General features: G+C 39.9%; 1 protein-coding gene across 1 annotated transcript in view; it reads left to right on the forward strand.

Moving 5' to 3' along the window:
• Positions 1-17,246, forward strand: part of COL25A1 (collagen type XXV alpha 1 chain) — a 358,553-nt gene that overhangs the window by 179,070 nt on the left and 162,237 nt on the right. The window contains exons 3-4 of the mRNA XM_054694567.1: positions 1,621-1,665; positions 2,927-2,934. Coding sequence (XP_054550542.1) covers positions 1,621-1,665; positions 2,927-2,934 — 53 coding nt within the window. The remainder of the gene's footprint in view (positions 1-1,620; positions 1,666-2,926; positions 2,935-17,246) is intronic.

Raw genomic sequence — 17,246 nt, forward strand, 5'->3', positions numbered from 1 at the left:
TTCTTTGCATATCCATGTGTATTATTTTCATCTTTTCAACTTCTTTGCCTTATGTGATTTGTAATCCCTTCTGTGTGGACTGCAGACTTTAAAGAGATAGTAGTTCCTGAATATGTCTTAGTTTGATTTTATAATAGGAAAAAAAATCTGATTCAGAACCTTAAGGACATACATCAGAATATGTCCATTTGTATCTGAATATCTATGTTGTTAAAGGTATATTTTTAGACCTATTATACATCTGCTGTGTTTATATAGAATTTTCTTTCTAGAATTTCTCTAGAATTTCTCTAGAATTTTCTCTAGAATTTTCCTGCTCTCATCTAGTTAAGGAAACCTTGAAAATTAGGGCTGAGAATGTTGTTTGTTTATTCTAGAATGCAGAAAGAAACCCAAAAGTTCTAAGGACAATTTTGGACTCTCCTGCAAAGCCACAACTCCTAATTTTTCAGTTGATTTCATTCCTTGATTGTTTATATTCTCTTACTGAACACAGATGGCCACACTTGTTCTGTGTGAGGATTTGAGGGGAAACTAATGACCCACTAATGTTATTATTTCTCAAGATGGTGTTTCCATGTGGAAGCGGTAGCTCAGGATGGTTCTGAGGGTCAGCTAGATGCTGAGGCCCCTGAGGCTCATCACTTGAACTTTGTAGAGCTTGGAAGTCACAGTCTACCTTAGTAGATCATTCTTTACAACCAGGCAGTTCTTTATTTTCCTTGGCCTCTTTCTTCCAACTACTATTATAGACTGCAGTTCTCATCGTGGACTGATTATTCTCTTCTATTGGCCTGAACATAATTCGGTGCAGCTCTTCCTACCCAAGGAAATAAAGGCAGAAATTATAGAATTGAGAATAATGACTTGAAAGCTATGAATGACAAGCATCATCTGCTGTCTTGTATTAACTATCTTGGTGGTCTTTGTAGGCAACTCACTGAAAAATATTTTTTTTCCACTGTTAAAACGGAGACTTTTCACATCATGAAGACCAACTAAAATATCATGAGCTTGCCCATTCGAAAAATGAGACCTACAATTCCTACCGAAGCACTCTTCAGTGAAAAGGGTTGTGATTTTAATTCAGCTGGTTCTCACTGAGAGAAGTTTCACACCATTCACATTTAATAAATATTTGTAAGGATTATTTCCATAAGTAATATATGTATTTAACTGCCAACAAAATATTTTTAAGAAAATCCCAATGGGCTTGGATAAAGAGAAAAGTATAGCCCTTTGTACTTAATACTTTTCATCATTAATATGCTGAAATGTATGGGAAAGAACTTTTCCTAAGAAGTATGAAATCTCAGCACCACTAATTTTTATCGCAAAGCCTTTTTTTATTGATACTGTCCAGGCAGGATGAATGAAAATTCTGTGTCCAGCGTTCCAGTGACTCGAGGTGACTCACTGTCCAGGCAGCTTTGGGGGCTGCTTTTGGGGGCTCAGGTGGGGGGCACACAAGACTGTGCTGACCCTTGCAAACATCTGGTCCCTTTCTTGATCTTGTTCCTTAAAATCAATAATAGAAAATATAGAAATTATTTACTAGGCATTTTGGAAGCAGCAAAGAAAGTTAAACAGCATTAAAAATTTATTTTCTTTGTATTGCAGGTCCTCCAGGGAAACGAGGAAAGAGGGGCCGAAGAGGAGAGTCTGGTAAGTTGCTCTTTCAGCTGCTCAGTGTCACTCATGTCCTAGTTATGTCCCTGCATCTGTTCCTCCTAATTAATGATTATGATGTCTCGCTGGTGGGTGTGCAGGAGTGCACTGTGTGTGCCCCAGCTTACACCTCTGCTGGAGCCTGGAATGTATCTTTTAAGGTTTCTAAAAATAATTACATGTATGGAGGTGACTGGTATAGAACATTGTGTAGTTTAAGGGGTTCACACCTCTTCAGATTTATGTGTTAACACACCAAGCCACCCCAGTGCCCCAATAATCCTTCACCATAATCCATTGGGTCTCTTTGCTCCCCACCCCTGCTCCTTGGATAGCCTCAAATCTAAAAAAAGTGTTTAGAACCAATAATGGGTACATTCCTGATAAATGTTTTACCAAATTCTAGAAAGTGAGTGTCAATTGTCTCTCACTGGTCTCTCATAAATGACCAAAGATTATTCCAATTCATATTGTATCTAAATTTTAGGTTTATCAATTAGACAATCTTTACTTATCAATTAGACAATCTTTTTTTTTTTTTGCAAGTACAAAAATACACATTTATTACATAACATATGGTAGTAAAATTTGTCAAGATATATTATACAAACTCAAAGCATTTTAGATAAAGCATCAGTCTAATATATTATAGATTGACAGAGTATAATAAAATGACATGTAGTCTGTCTTCAAATCATACATTATACTTTACAGCAATATTAACAAACTATTCACATTAAGTGTGACAGGAGTATCTAAGGGGACAGAGTAGCAGGGGTTAATGAAGAATCTCAGCATCTATTTTCTTCTACCCTTCAATTTGGGTAGGTGACTTTCTACCTGCCAATTTTAAAATAAAAAGGCTAGGCCTGTTATCTTGTTAGGTAGAGAAGCAAGTTCTTCTAGAAAGACACTCCAAGCAGTAAGTTTCATTCACATCTTGCATTTTGGACAATTAGACAATCTTTACTTAAGGTCTGTGAAGCTCTCGGTAATTCACAAACAGGCCTCAGGGAATCAGAACATTCCTCAAAATTTTATGTAAAATTTTGTGTGTACATAGATGTACATGTATTTTTCTCTTCTGGTCTCAGAGGGTCCACAACCTGAAAAAGGATTAAGAATCAGTGAATTGTAAATGACTTCTGTGTTCCTTGTATTCTGCTGATTCTTATAATGATGCTTTATTGTTTTATTTTGTGTTCACTCATCCATTTCTCCCTTTTTTCTTACTCTTTCCACCCCTCTCCTGCCTCAGGTCCTCCTGTAAGTACATTTGCTGAATTCTGCCTCTTCCGCCTTACTCAGGATCACGTATGTTAAAACTTGATTGAAACATTTACCTATAGTCTCTATTTCAATGAGAAAAACATGTCTCACCTTTTAAGAGTACTTGACTTTGGGAAACTTTTGTAAGTACATCACTTTGTGTTCATGTGATAGGTTGCACTGCAATAAGTGTTTAAACAAACACCTTTTATTTTAAATACCACAAATGCATTACTTTCACAGGCCTTGGGGAATGACTTATGAAGCTCCTGATTTGAAATGCTTTTCCTGGAATTCTGAGATTTCTTGTGCAAGCAAATCTCCAAGCTATTTCTTGCTTCTTTTGTCATCTCTTTAAACTTGCATCTGAAATATTTGTATTTGCCGCTTCACCAAATATAGATGGCAACAGGATCATGGAAATGACACCCCTGTGGGCTTGGCTGGCATCATCTCTGTAGGCAGCCCTCCCTTTGAAGTCCCCTGGAGTTCTGCCTGCATCAAGTGCACTAGCTGAGGCCCATGGAGAGTTGCCCTTTTTTTTTCCCCTTCCCGTGAGTGGGTCATAGCCACAACATTCCAGTCTGCTTTGCACTCACAGGAACAGATTATCTTGTCAGCTTTGAGCTAGATGTGTTTTTGAGTAATATCCTGGCTATCTGTTGTCTGACCCCAGCGATTGCACTGCACCCTGTATGTTTTCGGTAGCAATGATCATTGGCCTTGAGGTATTTCCTCATCCCCAATAGCCAGCCTGCTCCAAGGTTCAGAGATGCCGCACTGGCAGCTTATCTAAGAGGCAGCGTGGTCCAGAGAGAGGGGCTTAACATAGCCTCGTTTAGTTTATTCACAGGAAGCATTGGCTTCCAAATATCTTTTCCAGTCTTCCTGCCACGTTCAAGGATGGAACATAAATCATGTTAGAAATGACTTTGCTTCTGTAACTGACTTGCTGCTCTTACTTAATGCTAGGCAGATGGCATGCCCCAGGTCTCGGAATCTTATTCTTTGGCTTCGTGTTTAAGCCTGTCTTTAAAACTAGAAATAAACTATGATTACCTGGAGGAGACTACAGCGATTACAGCCGGAATAGAGTGTTCAAGGCTTCTTTTTGTGGATGAAAGTGTTAGGCAAGCCAAGAGGTAGTTAACTCCCATTTCTGCCTCATTGAGACATTCCAGATTCTTGTGCTTCCTTGCTGGTCCTTCATCAACCTAGGCAGCCATATCTAATGCCTGCCTTTGGGGGGTCATATATGAGTGTAGATTTCTTACCTAAAGGTTTCGATTCTTTTTCCTTTTGTATTATGGTAAGAGAACTAATATGCTTGAAGCCCCAGTTTAAGGCTGGCCATATTCTAAACTCTTGGCACCCACACTTTGCTCACAGCAGCCCTATGTGATTGATTGCTCTTTCCCTTGTTCCAAAAGGGGGCTCCTAACCCTTAGGTATCAGCAGTGGCTCCAGAGGTTTGCAAAGGTAGAATTTATTTGCATATGTTTAATTTAAGCCCTTTCCACTTACTGTGTTATCCTTAACATGGTTCACTTCATATGAGTTTGGGAGGCCATGGGTCACAGCCTATGCCCTGATAAAAATAACTACATATAAATAAAGCAAGACAAAAAAAATGTGAAATTGCCGATCTGTAAACAGACATTAATGCTCCCTTATCTCAACTGCCTTTTAAAGAAGTTGTAATGTGCTTAGCAGACTGTATCAAATCTTGGAAATAAGGTGTAATTGTGAGTTTTCAAACCGGCTGAAAGATGGTTCAAGTTGTTTACATTTGATAATGAACATCCATTGATTTTGAAAATAGAAAAAAAATTACATTGTTCATGCTACCTTTACTGATATGAAGGAGTCTTATACTAGTATGTACAATCCTGTGTCCTGGGTAAAGCACCTTAAAATGAAACCCTCTTGAGTCTGCAGTAAGTACTTGCCTTTTATCAAATACTGCCTCAGGGTATAAGTGGCTTGATAGAATATTTTCATTTTATCTCCTGCTTCTCAATAAAAATGAATGAAAAGTGGCATCATTATAATTAAACAGATTTAACAGTGGTATTTTTTAGATGCAATATCCAGTTATTGGCAATTTTAACTTGAATGGACCATACTCTTCCTATTTTTAGCACCATTGAAATTTATGTACATTTTTTCCTTCCACTACTTTCCCCATGAAATGAAGTCTGAAAGTTTTATAATCTTATTTTTAGAGAAATCTGATTTTCCTGATTTTGTATATTAAAGGAAATTATTTAACTGTCTCCACAAATATGGATTGGATAAAATATGTAAGTTCTTGCTGTTATTTTAGTGGCAGTTATCCTTGCCTGCTTTTTGCAAAGTGTAAAACTCAAAGGTGTCCTAAGTTAAATTGTCTTGCTTCTGGTAAACCTGGTCACTACATCAGTATCTCCTAACTCCCTTGAACATCTTCGTAACCGTGAGTTTTTGTGGTCCAGTGTCTTCATGTGTAGGAATGAAGGTGGAGTATGAAATGGTGTCCTGATCTCATTTTCCTCTCATTCACTCTCACTTTGTTTTGAAATGCACATAAACAGTATAAAAGGTAGCATTAGGTCACTCATTAAAACAGACAAACAAATGAAAGATCGGTTGGCCCCAGGGACACAGGCAGTTCTCTTTTGCTGTGAAATCACCTTTCCTTATCATCTGCCTCAAGTAAGTTTTAAAAAATGCTTACTGATAAGAGGTACAGGTCTTCCATTTGCATCTTCATTTGATCTATTTTGGGAAATTCGAACATACCACATAGAATTACGTGTGGCTAACGTGTTACTCTTGTCAGTTCTGGATTTTGCTTATTGAGATCCTTTTTGATTGAAAAATTTGTAATATAACTTGGCTTAGATCCTGCATATCAATTTACTCTTTACCAAGCTGGTCAGTTTATTACTCAGTCTTAGACATTTATACAAAAAGTGTTTGCTACCTTAAGTTTGTTATAAAAGGTTGCAAAGGAGCAATTTTATGACAGTGGATGTAATTTATTTTTCTGTGACTATTAGTCCCTTTTTTCTACTTTCTCATAAAGGTAATGTGTATTAAAACTTTGCTATAAAGGAATCCACATATGTGCTGTGAGTGCCTGGCTCAAAGATCACAAATGTATTTGCTGAAATGATTTACCTAGCAATTGTGACTCCAGAGAGCATAAAATTGTTCCTTCCACCTCTGGTATCTTAAGAAATGCTTTAATGTTTTAATAAGAAGCAAAGAGTTTGATCAAAACTTATAAAATGACTTCAGGTTTTTCGAATGTAGCAAATTTTGTACTAGTTTTGACCTTTCAAAGAATCATTTCATCCCAAAAGGAGGTGCCAGTCTAATATTCACAGGTAACATAATCAAACAAGTTCTGTAATTGTGGCCAGAACAGACTCAGGAGACCTGTTTTCTCTGCTTTTTATTTATATCCGTCTATCAAGTACTAGAATTGTACTTGACTGACAGAGATATGATGTTATTGTTGTAGCATAGAATCCTCTGAGGTAGGAAATTCGATGCTGTTGTGAGCCTATTCTGATCCATCCACCTTCAGAAATCGTCAGCTGGATTTGAACCCCACAATCTTGTTGACAGATGAATGAAGCAGTCGTAGCCAAGTTAAGCTTGCAAGGCTATTTCTGCCAATGTGGTAGATGAATTAGGAGAAGAAATCTCTGTAGAACTTTTAGATGAGAAACTCTGATAGCTGAACTTCACATTGAAAAAACAACATGACTTTTTAGTGAAAGTAAATCTTTTCCAGATATACTAGTAACTACCCACCATGTGTCACTTTACATCCAAATTCTCATAAAAGTTCTGTGAACTCAAGATTTTCTCTACTCATATTAGAAAAGTCTCTGGTTCTCTCCTATATCTCTCTCTTTTCCTGCCATGCTCAGCACTTCCCTTCTGTCACTTCTGGTCATCAAATGGGTGTGGGGGGTGGGGGAGCTGGGGGATGGGTAGGTGTTTCTGCACTAAGCAGTCCTGTGACATCAGTTGAACATCCTACAATTAGCTCAATGCTGATCTACCTGGAGATGGTGTCAGATTCCACAGGTTCAAGGCTCAGTCCCACAAGTCTGCCCTCCATTTCAGATGCTAATTGTAAGTCCAGATTGTCACCTCTGCGTCTGGCCAATTGGAGGTTCCCATGACCCCACTCTTTGGGATTCATTAATTTGCTAGAATGACTCCCAGAACTCAGGAAATCCATTTACCACTGTTTATCAGCTTATTAAAAAAGGATGTAATAAAGGATAGAGATGATAAAACATAGAGATGAACATCCAGATGGAAGAGATACTCAAGGCAAGGTGTATGTGAAAGGGTGGAGAGCTTCCATGCTTTCTCTGTGGATGCCAGTCTCCCAGAGATTATAAATCATTATCTAATTATCATTTAATGAAAGTAATTTGTATGGAAGTAGGAGCTTGGGCTCTTGAGTCAAGACTACTGGATGTAAAATAGGCATAGAGGGCCTCCCCGGTGGCGCAGCGGTTGAGTGCTGGGTTGCGAAGCTGCCCGCAGCCTCTGCAGCACAGGTTCGATTCCCGGCTGCTCCCCGGTCACTGGAGGAGGGTCCCACATGGTGTGCAGACCTCTTCTGCCACCTGCTGCTCCCCTCAGCAGTGCATTTCATCAGTCTGCCTGTTCTGTTCCCTACTCTGGCTCTGGTGAATTCTCTCACCCTCCCGTGCTTCTGACTGTACCCAGTGCTTGTGTAAATAAATAAATAAATCTTAAAAAAAAAAAAAAAAGTAAAATAGGCATATAGTTTGTTTTTTTTTTTTTTTTTAGCAAATGTTCTTTTCATTGCTTCTTTGATAGAGCACTGCTTAATTACTCAAAATATTTGTTTGGGTTCAAAGAGTGTGTTTTGGGATGTTTAGGGACTATTCTATCTTTCTGTAATAATAGGGAATGATGGCTGATGAAGGGAGCAAACCTTTTATCTTGTAGGAAACAGTGTCTGTACAAAAAAACAGGATGGCTCCATCCATCCAGATGTACTTAATTAAAACAAACTGAAGAAAGAAACAAAATGAGGCTGGAGAATTAATTTGAGTTTAAAGACAATTTGGAGACAGCTATAATAGAGTGGCCCCAGGCCTCCAACATGGCAGTTCACTCTGCGACTCTGTGCACAGGTTTGTCCCATGCAATGAATGGTTCAAAGAGAAAACAGAACTCCGCGCTCTTACAGACAATATGTTCCTTGGTGTCTTTCATGTCTTCTGTTCTGGACGGTCCATGCCATATTCAAGGAGGGTGTCATGATTAGTAGCCAATTGTTTCATGCTTCCTGTAGTATTGTTGACATGACCTTAGTGCCAGGTTCAACAAAACTTTGGAATTCATAGCATCAAAGAGAATGGGTAAATACATCACAGACTGAAAGAAATGGGATGCTAGAGGTAAAAAGAAAGAGGCAGAGGAAGAGGAGAAACAGGAGGAAACATATGCAAAGTATAGACAATATTTTCTTTGGGGTTTATTTCTGGATGCCATCTGTTCTAGAATAACTTTAGCTTTTACAGCGAACAACCCCTGAGGTGTGAGTGACTTATCGCAGTAGAAGCTTATTTCTTATACACACTCAGGGCCAATGCTTCTTGCAGGCACTCAGGCTAACAGAGGCTCTGCCATCTCCCGTGTGTGTTCAAGGTCGTCCTGGCCTAGATACGCAGCCGTCAGACGTCATATAAATATAACTAAGGAAAGAGAATGGTGAGGGAGGTGGCAAAGACATGGAGTCCTAGAAGTTCAGGACCTGAAGATTTTTGTCACTTCTGACCACTTTGCTTTGCTTGGGAAGCATCAGATCAAGTTCACATTAAAGAAGAAGGTAGAGAAATGGAGCTGTGAAAGTTTGCATTTTCAGAAGAAAAGGTGAAAAGTTGGTTAAATAGGTAATCGGTTGCCCTTGTGGATAAAATTCCTTGGGAAATAGAAAGGATGGGAAATCTCCAAAGGTATACAGGGTCTCTCCCTTGGAAACTGTGACCATTACACATCTTGAACAGAAAAAGAAGTGAGGTTTTGTTTTGTTTTACGAGCAACATGGATGTGGGGTGGTTTGTAGGAAGGATAAGATATTAACACCTGCTGGCGGGCCCAGGTCCACCCACAGGTTGTTTCTTCACCTCATTGATGATGACAGCTTTTAATTTTAATTTTAATTTTTTTAAAGATTTATTTATTTATGCATACAAGAGTACTGGTACAGGCCAGAGGTGTAGGGGGTAAGAGGATTCACCAGAAACAGAGTAGGGAAGAGAGCAGACAAATTGACTGAAATACACTGCTGATAGGAGCAGCGGGCAAGTCAGGAGAGGTTTGCTGCACCATGTGGGTTGCTCCTTGGCCGGCGGGGGGATCAAACTCTTGCTGCAGAGGCTGCAGACAGCTTCATAGGTTGCACCTTAACCCCTTGCACTATGAGGGAGCCCCGGCTTTTAATTTTTAAACTCTTACAAAATCTTTAAGCATGGACACCATGCAACCTCTCTTTCTTCTTCTTACTCTTTCTTTTTGTTACAAGTGACTTCACTTGTATCTGCAACAATCTCGGGTTTTGTGTGACCTCCTCCACGGGAAACAATCTGGTTATTTGTCTAGTTTTGTCCCCAATTGTTTCAGGTAAAAGTTTACTCCCCTGTGACCCAGTGAAAAAAATGACCAAAACTTTCACACTCACTATTATAAAGTTTGAAAAGTGAGCAATTGTTACTCTTTTTAAAATTATTAACTTATTTTTTTTAAGTGATAAAACTTAAATTAGAAATATAAAAACAGTTGACAGAACCATTCATCTGACTTTTCCAATCTGTCATACATGGTCTTAAAAGTATCTCTTTGAAAGTTTAGCTAGGGTTTACCAGTGAAAAATCATATTAAAAAATATACTCAAGGAAAAATGGGCATGTAAATGAAATATTTAACTGTGTATAGCTTGGAGTATTTGCCATTCTTATGGTGGAAATAGTTGATTAAAATAGAACAGTGAGTTTGGGGGTGAATCTTCTCTCACCCAAAGATACTTGGTAGGTGAAATAAGAGTCAGCTAATAAGAATTTCTTTTTAAGCTTAAAAAGAAAGCAAAGCATGATTTCTTCTAACTCCATCCAAATTGCTGTGAATGGCATGAGTTTATCTTTTTGATTGCTGAATAATATTCCATTGTGTATATATGCCACATCTTCTTGATCCAGCCATCTATTTTGGGGCATTTGGGTTGTTTCCAGGTTTTACCTATTTTAAATAGTGCTGCAATAAACATAGGGGTACAGGTGTTCTTTTGAATCAATGTTTTTGTGTCCTTTGGATAGATCCCTAGGAGTGGAATTGTCAGGTCATATGGTAGCTCCATTTTCAGTAGACTTTAAAAATAAATAAATAAATAAATAAATAAAGATGCAAAAATATACATAGAAAAAAAAAAAAAGAAAGCAAAACAGGTAACACCGTGCTGTCAGAATTATTAAAAAGGAAGCTCTCTGTTTTAAAGTTGGCTGTTGCTGGCTGTAAGTGGGTATCTGTCACTTCTGCCTGATTTCCTTTCGGTGAGCAAGTCCTAGTCACGGTGCTGAATTCCAGGGCTTTTTGCCTACACAGTCCTGCAAATGTCTTATGGGACCAATTCAGGAAGCAATGATATGATTTCTCTAGATATGTGAGGCCATGACTAGCCATAATCAAGGAAGCCATTCTGAGATAAAATGCTGTTGCCAAGTAGTTTGGACACATTTTGAATGACGATATTTTGAACAAGGTCAAATGAATGATTTTAAGGTATAGTATTGCTTCCTCATGAGTGACTAATCATTCCAAAGTCTTCTGCAGTGTATGAGAGCAGAGAAGCTCTGTGTTCCCATTCTTGTTGACAAGCTGCTTAAAATGCAGTAATTGCCCTGATACTAAGGTGACCCCTCAGATCATGTGGAGCAGGAGTCAGCCTGTATTTGGTCTTACTGAACTAAGTGACTATAAAATGGAATGATTCCTTCCTTAGTTATCTTGTCTTCATAGTATTAAAAAGACATCAAGCCATAGAATCTAAGGTGTTTAGTTTACATAAATGTTCCTATAGTTTTTCAAAGGAAATCATTATGAATTATGAATTATGAATTATGTTTTTAATGCACTTTTGTTTTTATAAGTCTGCATGCTTTTTTAAGATCTCCTTATGGCTAAATAAGATTATTGCTTGTGGGCCTCCCCAGTGGCACAGCAGTTGAGCGCTGGGTTGCGAAGCTGCCCACAGCCTCTGCAGCTCCGGTTCGATCCCGGGCTGCTCCCCGGCCACCGGAGGAGGGTCGCACACTGCTCCCCTCAGCAGTGTACTTCGGTCCTTCTGCCTGCTCTGCTCCCCGCTCTGGCTCTGGTGAATTCTCTCACCCTCCCGTGCTTCTGACTGTACCCAGTGCATGTATAAACAAAACAAACAAACAAATAAATAAAACATGCCTCTATAAAAAAAAAGATTATTGCTTGTTTTCTTACTAATATCTTTAGTCTCAACATATACATACATGCATACATATTTAGCTTTAATTTCTGTAGAACTTTTAATTTCTATGCGGTCAAGGAAATGAAGAAAGGGTAGAATTACAGGATTTAGAGAGGCAGGAGAGACTTTCAAGAATTTTTAATACTTGGCTCACACCAACTTTTTAAAATATGGTATTCATTTATTCACTCATCAAACTCAAATCGAGTGCCTAATATGTGCCATGGCCTCTGCTATATGTGATATAGGAACAAAATAGCAAATAAAACATGACCACCATCTTCAAGGACCTTAGAAAATCTAATGGGAACAACAACAAGCAGCAACATTGTGTGCAGAGAAGTATTCTCAGGCTATGTCACAATCTGGACAATGGAAGAGATTTGGGTGTGCTAGCGAGCAGGGATGCCTCAAATCTGAGAAAGTCACGGGGTTATCCAGAGGAAAAATCAAGGTAGTGCAATGTTTGCAGGGAGACTAACATTTTCAAAGCCTTTCAGGCACAAGAAAGAACAGCATCTGGAAGAACTGCATATTGTATAAGGTTGAAAGGTAAAGTTCAAGGAGGAGATAAGGAAGTAAATAGAGAGAGCAGAGGTTTGCATCGGATGAGTCTCTGGAGGATTTACACTCCCTGCTGAGTTGTTATCCTAAAAATATAGTGTCTGAAGGACTGAAGCATGATTAATTGGTTAGATGAACAGCTTAGAAAGATTACTTTTGCTGAAGGACAAATGAGAAGAGAGAGATGAGTAGGATATTGTTGCAATCATTTAAGTGAGAAATAAAAAGGCCCAGAGTGAGGTAGAAGATGTGGAGAAAGGAAGAGGAGCTTCAGATGGTACTAATGAGGTAGGAATGGCAGAAATGTGTGACTGGAAGTAGGAGTTAGGAAGAGGGAGAAGCGGGGTGATTCCTAGGACTTGCTCTGGGGAATAATAATGTAGACCACTGGGATGGAGAATGAAGAAGGGAAGCAGAATTGGGTAGGGGGTAATGCTGAGGTTAGATGGGGGCTTGTGGGTGTTAGCTGCATGTGGACATTCTCACGGAAACATCTAGTAGCCAGGCGCCTGTGTTGGTGTTCCTTTCCGGGGAGAGGTCTGAGCTGGAGGGAGAGCTCTAAGAATAACACAAGTACTGTTGGTTTCTGAAGTGATTGGAGATGAGTTTACTCAGGGAGTGTGTTAGGTGAGAAATGACATGAAGATGAGACCTTCCCACCCTCCCTTTAAGAGCTGATCATTTAAGAAATAGGTTGAAATAGTTTGAAAAGTTAGAGCTCTTCACATTCACTGAAGTGGGGTGTCTAGAGTGCTGGGAAGAGCTGGCATATAGCACTGTCACTGGAGAGAGCAAGGGAAAGTCTCAGAACGAAGCAAGTGGTAAACAGTGTCAGATGCCGCAAAGTGGGAATAGGATACATGCTGACAAGGGTCCGCTGAGTTTAGTAATAAAAAAGACCTTGGTGCTGATTTTCAGAGCCTCCTTATGCATATTAATTATCACTGTTTTGTCTCTGACTGTGGTCTGTGCCTAGCAACTCCTTTACCCAGAGAGGGTGGGATAGACTCAATATAAACCACCCACAACTAGAAACTCATGTATCTTCAGGATAGCACATTTTATTAAAATGCCTCTTTTGATTATTCCCACAATATGAAATGAGGAGAGCATTTGCATGGAAGATACGCCCATTGCTGAGTTGTATTTCACCACTCGTGGGTACAAAGGACATTTCCCAAGCAGTTTCTTCCTCCTTCCCTTCTTTCTTCCTGGATTTATTTTAAAAATTGAGTTCCAGTCTCATATGGAAAAGTCTGGTTGAGGAGAAAAGTCTCCACCTATGTTTACTAACACAATTCCTGCTCTATGTAAACGCCAAATGAATGAGTCACAACAGCAGAAGGCGGACATTTCATTAAACAGATGAATGGCTAGAGAAATTGGAACTTGAGTTGAGACTTGAAAGTAAGAAACAATTGGATCAGTGCAGAGGAAGGAGAGTGAATGGGGAGGTAGTAAAGGCCCTTGGAGAGGCTCTGTTGTCTGAAGTGGATGGTCCCTGAGTCTCTTGAAGTTGTCCTGGGGATTGGTTAAGATCCCACAGGGAAAGCTCTGAAAGCTAAATGGAGCAGTGTATTTTAAATTTTAATAGAAAAAGCACCGGGCCAGTGGTAAGCAGTAAATGAAAGCCTTCTTAGAATGATTGACCTGAGAGCGATTTGCAGGAGAGCTTCTAGGGGGAATGTGAAGAAAGTTTAGACTTTGCTGATGGCATGTGTCTGGAGGGCTTCATCTGACAGAGCTTCTTGGAAGGACTCATAGGATTCATAGACCAGATCTGAGGAGTAAACCAGAGAAATCAAAGACAGTCCTACAATGGGGAGAGATCACTGCAGAAACAGCCACTCCAGAAAAGTAGCCTTTCATGGGGTGAGGGGGCATGGTTTCAATGTTCAGTATTTTGAGCTATTGGTAAGACACCTAAGTGCAGTGATTTATTGATTCAGAGGCACACCAGCCTCTTCTCACTATGGCCAAAAACAATGGGTTATTCTGATGCGCTGTCCTGGTATTATTGGAGTGTAGATACACCTGAAAAGTAGCAAATAAGATAAAGATGGAAAAGAATCCGCTGGATTTACCAATAAAAGTGGCCTCGGTGATTGTATCAGTCGGAGTTCTGCAGAAGAACAGAATCAATAAGATCTCTAGATAGAGAGAGGAGATTTTATGGAACTGGCTCATGTGATGGTGGGGACTGGTAAGTTTGAAATCTGCTCAGGGCAGGTCACTAGGCTGGAAACCCTGGCAGGATTTCTATGTTACAATCTTGAGGCAAAATTACTACTCCAGAAACTAGCATTTCCTCATAAGACCTTCAACTGATTAGACAAAGCCCACGCAGATCATGGAGGGTAGTCTGCCTTACTTAAAGTCACTTGGTTGTAAATGTCAACCATGTCTATAAGATATCCTCATAGCAACATGTTTGTTATGTAACAAGTGTCGCCTAAACAACTCTGCGCAGTGGCCCAGGTGCCCTGCCACAAAATTAACCATCTCAGCGATGTTTCCAAATAAGTTCCGCTTCATGCCATCGTATGTTCACATCCCTGGTGGTCATGTCTGTGTGTTCACACACCTGTCCTTTATTGCCTTTTCTCTCTTGTCTGGCAAGCTTTGGAGAGAATACAGGAGAGCCTCTCCTATTTGACACATTTGAGAATGAAGCATTCTTGGGAAAATGGCATTTGACACCTGTGTCATTTGGTGGCAGCATTTCTGTCACCAAACCCAGGTCAGCATTGAGGAAAAAGGCAAAAATGGGGCAACAGAGATGGCGATGAGCTCGAATCAGGAGGTCCAAGGAGGCAGCCTGGCTGCTGGCCAAACCGAAGAGCGAAGGCGCTCAGTCTTCCTACATCCACCCTTCTGTCACGCCCCATCCTACCAGCTTTGACCTGTCACTTCTCTGTTCTGAGGACTGAGGGTAGAGGTAGGAAAAGTGGAGCACCTCTACAAAGTGGCTGATCCACCACTTCCTTCTATTCACAAACAAATGAAATCCATATTCGTGCGGCCAACCCAGAGAAAACAGAGGAGGAGGCTTGGCAGGCATAGCTGTAACCCAATCTGGAAACTGAAAATTTAAAGACAATTATTTTAAATTTCATATCACAAACTTCCTTTTGGAGCTTCCATTAGCTCCGTCTATGTTAGAATTCTCTTCGGGGAGCAGAAGTAGAGGCGCCCCAGAGCTCTGGGCAGCCCGAGCCGTGGATTTCACAGGACACTTGAGCGCATACTCTGCTCCTGTATGCAGACATGCTGTTTTGTTCTGATATATAATTTCATTCAACAGCAGTAGACACACATACTTTGTCTAGTGATTTGCAGTTTTGGGAACAATTTCAACATGCTCCCATCCAGAGCGCATTATTAACAACCAATTGGCACAGAGTTTCAGGCTTTTTCACAGGTGAGAGTGAAAATTGAAAGAGTGGATTAGAGAGTTCTCTGCAGGCACCCGGGATAATTTATGGTCCTTCTGTTGTAGTGGCTGAATGTATATATCTTTCCCCATATGCAGCCCTCCATTTAGACTTTGGTCAATGGTAAAGAATAAGAACTGGTTTTTAAAAACCAGCCGTTGGAGTGGAACTAATCAGCCTGCGGTTTCCTTTCAGGTAGTCTGACCATTATCCATTACGCCCGCTCTGTGTTCTCATGCAGGAAATGACCCAAACTTCCACTTCCAGTTGTGTGGATTATTTATCCTTAAGCCCCCCTCCACCTCCACCCAACCCTCTACTTTACATATTAAAGTTAAGCCTCTAATCATCGAATCTTCATGTCTGGAAAGTTGATCTGGCGTGGCCATCACATGCGCCCTTACTTTGTAAATTATATGGCATGAGTTGAAAAGAAACTGTTCTTGAATCCGTGTATTGATGACCAGTTTGAAAGTTGTGTGAAAGATGAGGATTTATTCCTCTCCTGTCTAGATCCACTGGGTTTTATTTATTAAGAATGTTATTTTCCCATTGGCATGAACTCCTTGCTTAGAGAGAAGAACCCTCGTTTTATCTTTTGTTTGGTGATATAAACAGAGTTTAGGAGAAGAGACATGAACAAACTGGAACATTTAAACGAAATGAAAAATTGCCTGACCTTGTATCAAATGTCAGCATTTGTAAAAAGCTCACTACAGAAATTATGTATTTCCTATAGTAGGAAGTTTCCTGTGTTCATATATTTAATCAAAAACACAAGGCAAATGAATTTGGATTGGGAAACCTCCTATTCATCATTGTGAGCAGGGGACGCTTTTATCATTAAAGCTTTGTCATTAAAAAGTATCATTAGATACTTGAACTTCTTTCATTTCCATTTATTGCTAGAACTTCCAATACTTTCTAGAAACTCATAACAGCATCTGGATCATTTTCTAGGCTGCGTTCTGGTAAAAAATAAATGAACGAAAAAGCTTTCATTCATATAAATTACTACTGGAAATTGGCCTGTCTTATCTCTCTGTAGTAGTAGGAACTCTGTTGCCCTAAAATACAGGGATTACCAAGATGAAGCCTACTTTTTTTTTTTTTTTAAACACTTGGGTTTCTTTAAAAAAAAAAAAAAGATTTATTTATTTTTATACAAGAAGCATGGGCCAGAAGCATGGGAGGGTGAGAGGATTCACCAGAGACAGAGCGGGGAGCAGAGCAGACAGACAGACTGAAGTACACTGCTGAGGGGAGCAGCGGGCGAGACAGGAGAGATCTGCTGCGCCATGTGGGTATCTCCCTAGCCAGCTGGGAATCGAACCCGCACTGCAGAGGCTGTGGACAGCTTCATAGCACTACGCTCAACCCGCTGCACCACCTGGGAGGCCCTATGGAGCCTACTTTACACTTTGAGGGATTTATAAGACCCGCTTATATTGCCAGTAAATTCATCTCCATGGGCAATAACAGCTGTCCTTTTTGGGAAGAGTTTTGGTAACAATCAAAGGAGATGATTCCTATTAGAATCTTTCTTGTTTGGGGACTAGAAGTCAGCATCATTCCAGTGTAAAAGGTCTGCTTGTAACATCCAGCTTTTGCTGACTGGCAGTGGCTACAGCAGATGACCTGCTGTTAAATTCAATAGGCTAATTCTCTGAGGAAATGACATCATTTTTGTTAAGTATTGTCCTCACCTTGTGCTGGCTAGCCCTTTAAATGCCTTATGAGACCAAGAATGGTGTGTGAATGGCATCCCTAATCAC

This window comes from Talpa occidentalis, unplaced genomic scaffold (assembly GCF_014898055.3).
Source record: "Talpa occidentalis isolate TD23 unplaced genomic scaffold, MPIMG_talOcc4v2.1 talOcc4.13, whole genome shotgun sequence".
Taxonomy (NCBI): domain Eukaryota; kingdom Metazoa; phylum Chordata; class Mammalia; order Eulipotyphla; family Talpidae; genus Talpa; species Talpa occidentalis.